At 42.4% G+C, this 8,273-nt stretch overlaps 1 protein-coding gene across 1 annotated transcript in view; it reads right to left on the bottom strand.

Moving 5' to 3' along the window:
* dapp1 (dual adaptor of phosphotyrosine and 3-phosphoinositides) overlaps nucleotides 1–7,711 on the bottom strand; it is a 63,753-nt gene extending 56,042 nt beyond the window's left edge. The window contains exon 1 of the mRNA XM_048619406.1: nucleotides 7,490–7,711. Coding sequence (XP_048475363.1) covers nucleotides 7,490–7,563 — 74 coding nt within the window. The 5' untranslated portion in view covers nucleotides 7,564–7,711. The remainder of the gene's footprint in view (nucleotides 1–7,489) is intronic.
* Nucleotides 7,712–8,273: the final 562 nt, after the last annotated feature.

Below are 8,273 nucleotides of genomic sequence, written 5' to 3'. Positions count from 1 at the left end.
GCTGGAGGAGGTTACAGAGATAGGGAGGGGGTGTAGGGGCTGGAGGAAGTAGGAGATCGGGAGGGGCAAGACCATAGATGGATTTAAAATCTGAAGCACACAATGAGTAAAACGAATAACTTATGGATTGATTAGTAAATAACTGTAACTTGATTTTATGATTGGAAAATTTTGGAATTTGATTAAGACTGTGGGTAGTGGTACTTTCATTGCACGGGTAATCCAGGGACCCAGGCAAAGCTCTGGAGACATGGGGTCAGACCCCTTTCCTGATGGAATTTAAATTCAAGCAGCAAATCCAGAATTAGAAGCTAGTTTCAGTGATGGTGACGATGAAACCACCAATTGTTGTAAAACCCACCTGGTGCATTAGACGTCTTTCATGGAAGAAAATCTACAATTCTTTTCTATTCTGGCTCACATGACCCACTGCAATGGGATTGACCCTTAGCTGCCCTTTGAAACGGGACAGCAAATCGCTTATTTCAAGGGCAATTGGAGTCGAGCAAGAAATGATGGCCTTGCTGGTGATGCCCACGAAACACAAAATGAATAATTTTACACTTATTTGTACAAATGCTGCAGTTGCTTCAATGATACAAAGCTATAGCAGTAAGAACTGCTGGGAACAGTTCCAAACTAATGAAGGTAAACGTGGGACTGATACAGTACCTTTCACTGAGACCTCATCTTCCACATGAGCCAGCTGTAAACCATACTTCAGCCATTACTTCCATAAACAGCACAGAGCTCTCCCCAGTCCACGCCTCTAACACTGAATCATTTAAATCAATATCAGTGCAAACAACGGACGATGTGGTCATTGTGATATTGCTGTTGTGGGATCTTACTGTGCAGTGATCGGCTGCCATCTCTCTCTACGATCACAACCGTGACAATGTATCAATACAGTTCCATTGGATGTAAAGGCCTTCAGATTCTACACAAATGCAAAAATGCAACATCCAGACCGGAAAGCATCAGCTATTCCCTGTTACACCCACTTTGTGACAGCAACTTCCATTGCTGTATAAACTCGCAGACTTGCTCTAACTATTGTGTTGTCCAGTTGATTGCAATCCTGGTTACAAAGGCGATGGAGGGTAATTGTTTCTTAAAACATGGTTTGCACAGAAATGATTTGTCTCTGCGCTCAGTGCGAGAAATTCCAGAGTTTTGAAATTTTAAACAAAACACCTTCCAGGAAGCCGCTGTGATTTGAACTCTTGCTTGTTGGTACTGTTTCCAAGTGTGTCCGTGCAGCAGTTGTCCCTGTCACAGTGTCAATTGCAGACGTACTGAATTGCAATATCCACCTACATCTATTCGCATGGCGTGTGGTTCTTGAAGCTATCAATTACGTTCAGGGAATTTTATAGTTGAGCCACAGCACGATAGCGTGTCGAGTCAGATCTTCCTGCTTACTACTGAATTAAAGAAAGTCTTTGCAAGGATTAAGACAACTGTAGTGACATTAAAAGCCATCTTTTTTCCTCTGTTGATCTTAGTGGATTGTTGATACAGGTTTGCAAGAATGATACCAGAACAGGGGAGCAACTCTCAGTAAAGACTAAACAACCTGGGCTTCTGCTCTCTAATAAATTGCGTCTGAGGAAAACTGTTGGAAGTAATTAAAAATGAGGAGGGTCTGATTTGTTAATTGGACATGGGCATCTCTGGTCGGGCCAATATTTATTGCCCATCCCTAATTGCCTTGGAGACAATGGTGGGTGAGCTTCCTCCACAGATGGCTGCAGTCCTAGTTTTAAAGATCACACAGGAAGTTCCAGAATTTTGACTGATGGAGAGTCTAAAGCGAGGGGCCATAAATATGCGATAGTCACTAATAAATACAACAGGGAGTTTGGGACACAGCTAGAAAATGGTGAGAACATGAAATTGTTACTACAGCATTATTGAGCGGAATAGTATTGATAAGTCTAATGGAGAAGCTGAATAAACACATGTAGGAGAAAGAAACAGATTGGTATGCTGATAGGGAGAGATGAAATAGGATTGGAGGAGAGATAGTAGGATTGGAGGAGGCTTGAGCAGAGTATAAATAATTTGGCTGAATGGCCTGTTTCTCTGCTATAAATCCTAAATTATTCCATCTGCTAACTGAAATCTGCTTGTCAGCTCATCCACGTTGTGCAATGTCATTTATAACTCCAAATACTGTCTGTTGCAGAAATTTGTAACTTTCTTTCAAAAAACTTCCCTCGACCACATATATCCTGTTCAAACACCTAGACTGTCCCACATCAGTCACCTTTCTGTTCAAATATATTGTTTAAATGCTTATATAGGAGTGAGTGGGACCAATTTTCAAAAAGCTAGCTCAGATATTATGGGCTGCAGGATTCTGCACAGGAGGAGGCTGGTGATTCCAAATTCTATCTAAATTGCCAGCTCAAATTTTCTTCAGTACAACATGTGCCCTCTGGCTATCCAATTCTGTGAGGGTCCCTTCCAGAGTGTACTCTAATCAGACTTGTGTTTCTTTAACATTCGACACCTCAAAACAAACAATGTTTCCTAGCATCAAAGGATGTACTCAAACTTTGGTTATATGAATGTTGTGCAACCTATTGCACAGAATAGACCATTCGGCCCAACTCGTCTGTGCTGGCCTTTATGCTCCGCATGATTCGCTCTTTATCCCATCTCATCTCACCCTATCAATATAGCCTTCTGTTCCTTCCTCCCTTGTGTTCATCTAGGTTTGACTCAAGTGTAACTACAGACTTTGATGATTCAAGTGCTGGCGAGTTCTACTTTCTGTGTAAAGACATATCTCCTGATGTTCCTATTGGATTTATTAGTCACTATCTTAAATGACGACCCTTAACTTTGATCTTCCCACCAAGTGAAAATATCTTCTCTGTATCTAGCTAAAGACCCTTTGCAGAATCATAAAGATCTCAATCAGTTCACTTCTTATCATTTTTCTGTTTGAATTGATCTTACTCGGATCTTCCCAACTGTTAATTTTCTGAGCTTCCCATGCTAGGTGCATATTAGGCCAGCACTGCTATTTCTGTGAATGAGCTAAATAAAGCAAAGCAGTTGGTTTGGTTTTTTATGCCTTTGTTACTCATCAATGTTTATTATGTGTAAATGGCTGTTAGCACGCTTCAAAAGCGCCCAACTGTTTAAAACAGTTTGGGGATTTTCTGAAGTTGTGAAAGGTGTCACTTAAGAGCAAGATCTTTCTTTCAGATATTTCCCAATTTCCACTTCTTATAAAAACCTTCGGATATTCATCATACATAGATATTTACACAGAAACCAAAAGTATTGGAGAAACTCTGCAGGTCTGGCAGCATCTGTGGAAAAAGAAACAGAGTTAATGTTTCGAGTCCAGTGACTCTTCTTCAAAACTTAACTACCGGACTCGAAACGTTAACTCTGTTTCTCTCTCCACAGATGCTGCCAGACCTGCAGAGTTTCTCCAGCATTCTCTGTGTTCTTTCTGATTTCCAACATCTGTAGTATTTTGCTTTTATTATCGATATTTTATAATTTCCATTTCTTCCTTAAGCCTCTGTGAAGTTATTCAGATTTTTCTGTTTAACGGCTTTATGCATATGTAAGTTGTCCTAATGTCATCAACCAAATTCACTCACTCATCACAAAACCTAAATAACATGGAACTTTGGGATTTATGCCACTCAGAGCGCTCTAGGACTTTTCAAGACAAACAAGATCAGAAATTTTGGAGAAACCCAGCAGATTTGGCAGCATGTGTGAATGGAGAAACAGATTGATATGACTCAAAAAGTACTGAAGGAGAGTCATACCAGACTCAAAATGTTAACTCCGTTTCTAACGTTGCCAGACCTGCTGAGTTTCTCCAACACTCTGTGTTTACCAGCTTCCGCAGTATTTAGCTTTTATTTGCAGGAATATTCAGTTCCTTCCTGGATACTTTCAGGGATGTGGAACACTGTTTTCTGATTTTAAAAATGACTAGCATCACTCAAGCTCAGACATCCACAGGCACTTTAAAAGGAAATTATGTACCTTTGAAGATATCACTGTTATAATGCAGGCAACACAGCAGACAATTTGTGCAAAACAAGCTCCCAGACCAATAATAGAACAGTGACCAAGATAATGACATATTTTAGTTGTTGGTTGAGGGGTAAAAACTGGTTACCAGGAGAATTACCCTGCTCTGCTTGGACCTTCTGTGCCCATCGTAGGGGGCAAACAAGGACTTGGTTCATCATTTCATCTGCAAAATGGCACTGTTGACAGTGCAGCACCCCCTGAACACTGCAGTGGGGCATGTCAACATTGTTACTGTGTTCGGATTTTTGTGGAGTGGGTCTTGAAATCCCATTCCGAATCAGAAGCGACAGTGCTACCTATTGAGCCACGTCATCCTTTCCAAGGCTGTGACTATGCTCCAACCGCAGCGCTGATCCAGCTTCACACCAACTCCACTACAAACCAGGAGTTAATCTGATCTGTGTAGCACAATGAGAACCTGTCTCACTTCACTATGGATTCAAATTGTACCTACATTGGATCAAAACCAATCCAACAGAGATACAAGACTTCCCAGCACATGCCTGGGGCGGAGAATTTTGGTGACCACATTTTCATCCTAAATCTTGAACTTCAGAAGACTGTGGATGCTGGAAATCCACAACTTGAAATGTCAACTGTTTCCTTCGCCACAAATGGTGACTGACCTGCTGAGTGTTTCCACCAATTTCTGTTTATTAACATGTTTAATTTCATGTCCTGATAAGTGAAATTGGCTTTAATGAATAAGTACATTAAACTTGGAGGTATCCTGTGATGTGACTGTGATCTGTGATTTGACTGAGACTCTACCAGAAGGTTGGAACAAGAGCAGTTCTAGGCAGAAATGTCTGCTGCTAGATCATCAGTTTGTTAATAAATATTGTTGATGTTCGACCCAAACAAGTCCGAATACACTGTAAGACCATAAGAAAAAGGAACAGGATTAGGCCATTCAGTCCCTCGAGCCTGCTGTACCATTTAATAGGATCATGGCTGATCCGACATTCCTCACACCCACTTTCCTGTCCTCTCCCTGTAACTGATCAAGAATCTATTGATCTCAGCCTTAAATATACACAAGGACTTTGCTCCCACTGCTCTCTGTGGCAAGGAGTTCCAAAGACTCACAACCCTCTGAGAAAAGAAATTCCTCTTAATCTCAGTCTTAAATTGGTACTCCTTTATTCTGAGACTGTGCCCTCTGGTCCTAGACTCTCCCATGTCGTGAAACATCCTCTCAGCATTAACCCTGTCAAGCTCCTTAAGAATCTGATATATTACTAAAATGCTGTTTGATAAGATTTCTGTCAATTTCCCTTCATTGTGTCAGTCAGTACCTACACAGAAGTTCTTTGCTTACAAACACCGCTTTCTCATCATCATTCCACTGATTCCTCCTATGTTACTTTTGTTGAGCGACTTGCTGTCACCTTATCTTTTCTTTACAATTCTAGCCAAAACCAAAACCATTGTTCGCCCTCATTTTCCATTCTGAGAAAGGGCCCAGCCTACATTCTCGCCTCATGCTCTCTCTCTTCAGACTCTGACAAACCGGCTGATTGTTTCCAGTAGTTCCTGTTTTCAGTTTCAAACAACTGGAGGGTTGGTAACTAATCCTTGTAATCATGAAACAAACAAGAGGTAGACACAGTGGAGAAGGCACAAAGAAAGTTTGACTAGAATGATACCAGAATGGAGAGGTTCTCCTTCCATGGGAGGGAGTAAACAGGGCTGACTGCCTTTCCTATGAGGGGTGTGTTTCTGACTGAGATTATAATAGGTTTGATAGGGTAAAGTTAGAGACCAGGTCTCATGTGGGTGACACCAGAACAAGGGGCTATTGATGTTAGATTAGATTTATCAATGACAATCAGGAATTCAGGTGAAACTTCTTTGCCCCCAGAGACTGGGGAGAATGTGGAACTTGATACCACGTGTGGTGGTTGAGGTGAACAATGCGAATATAATTTAAGAGGAAGCTGGATAAAGGAACAGAAGAAGAAGATACAGATTGAGCAAAACAACAAAGAGTGACAGCAGACTTGTCTGAAGCGTAAACACCAATATGTTGGGCCAAATGGCCTGTTACTCTGCTGCACATTCCACATAATAATTTGGAAACAACCAGATACACGTAAGTGCAGTTTTAACAAATATTAGCTCAAAACAAATTATTTTGGGACAGGATTTGGTATTAACTCAAGACACTCACAACTGACACAACTGAATTACTATGTTTTCCCAGTTACAGAGGAATCACAGAGGGTCCAGCATTTCAGCAGTTTAACATCTGTGCTGTTTTCAATGGCAAAATAAAATGAACATTTTGAAGAAGAATTCGAGACAATTATCTGTACAATATAGAACAAGAACTGGAATCCATCATCAAAACTTTACAGGGTTCTTCTGATGCAGTGGTAGTGTCCCTACCTCTGAGCCAGGAGAAACCAAAAGAACTGTGGATGCTGTAAATCAGGACCAAAAACAGAAGTTGCTGGAAAAACTCAACAGGTCTGGCAGCATCTGTGAGGAAAAAATCAGAGTTAATGTTTCGGGTCCGGTGACCCTTCCTCAAAACTGGGTTAACTCTGATTTTTCTTCACAGATGCTGCCAGACCTGCTGAGTTTTTTTTCTGAGGTTCAAGTCCTACCTGCTCCAGAAATGTGTCACAGCATCTCTGAACAGGTAGATCAGAAAATAGAACACAGGGCCCCTGCAACAATGGATGTTTGGCGCCTATCACTGAGGTGTTGCTGTTGCCAAGGAGGAAGCAATGAATTCATCCCAAAACAGAATTTCACTGAAGAGGAGTCATGAAACATCAACGCTGTTTCTCTCTCCACGCATGCTGTCAGACCTGCTGAGTTTCTCCAACATTCTCTGTTCTTCTTTCAGATTTCCAGCACCTGCAGCGTTTTGCTTTCATCCACACAATGACAGGTTATGTCTAATCCCCGAGAGCTTGTTTTTCCTTTAATAAAAGTGACATAAACCATCGGCGATTTGAATTATTCAATCATTGGGACACACTGGCTCGGGAAAGGTGGAGGGGATGGGGGGTGCCCGTGATTTATTTTGGAAACGATGAGAGATCATGCATCGCAGGTCTGAAAGTGACACGTTGATAGATTGAGAGAAATGACAGTAGGTGACTCTTTGGGAACTCTAATCGGTCGGGAGTCCGCTGTGCAGAGCATGATGCTACACAGAGGGCTGTCACAAAGGTTAATGAACAGCAGACTGAACAGGAACGCTGATTAAGAAACGTTCCCCATTTCTCAAAATGTTGACCAGAACATCCTGAAACTGACACACCAGCAGAAATTTTCAAGGAGAAAAATTATATTTAATTACAACATAGAATGTATCCTCCGCCTCCAACAGACAACAGTAATATAAGAAAATCACACAGACACAGATTTGTAAAGCAGAAGGAAGCTCTAGACTCACTCGAGTTCGGACAGTCCATCCTCCTTCTCCTCGGCCCGGCCTCTGGATAGCTGCACATTCAGTGAACTGTCCATCTCCCTCAGGGAGAGCTCTGTCCCATCAGTCAGTCCCCTTTCTCTCTCTCTGCCCAAGACCTCCACAGCCAGCACTACGCTGCTCACACAAACCCTCACTGACTCTCCAAAAAGAACAAGTTAACAGGAACTTTCAAGCTGCTCCTCCCGCCCCACCTACTCTGATTGCGTTCTGCTGCACCCTGGGACCTGTAGTGAGGAATGCAACTGATGAGGAAGTGTAACAGAGAGGGAAAGGGAAATCATCCTTCTCAGTCTTTATTAACAAGCGAGTCACACTTACAGGGCAAAACACACGGAACTTCATCAGCAGTTATTCGTTCTCCCAGGCTGACCATTACCCACTCATTTGTCCAACTGTGTTTCCCCCCCTCTGGGCTCCATCTCTACCTATTCTTTACTCCTTTACCCCCTGCCCGCATCCCATCTTCAGCACCTTTCCCCGGCTACAGTCACTTCTGAGGAAGGGTCACCGGACCCGAAACGTTAACCCCGTTTCTCTGCACAGATGCTGCCAGACCTGCTGAGCTTTTCCAGCAATTTCTGTTTTTTGTTTCCGATTTACAGCGTCAGTAGTTCTTTGGTTTTCTGAAAATTCTCATCCTGGTTTTCAAACCCCACCGTAGTCTGGATTCTATCTCTGTCACCCCCTCCAGCCCCTACACCCCCTCCCTATCTCTGTCACCTCCTCCAGCCCCCTACACCCCCTC

The sequence above is a fragment of the Rhincodon typus genome, chromosome 1 (assembly GCF_021869965.1).
Source record: "Rhincodon typus isolate 14 chromosome 1, sRhiTyp1.1, whole genome shotgun sequence".
Classification (NCBI taxonomy): Eukaryota; Metazoa; Chordata; class Chondrichthyes; order Orectolobiformes; family Rhincodontidae; genus Rhincodon; species Rhincodon typus.
The sequence above is the reverse complement of the archived record's forward strand: the minus strand, read 5'-3'. Positions and strand labels throughout refer to the sequence as shown.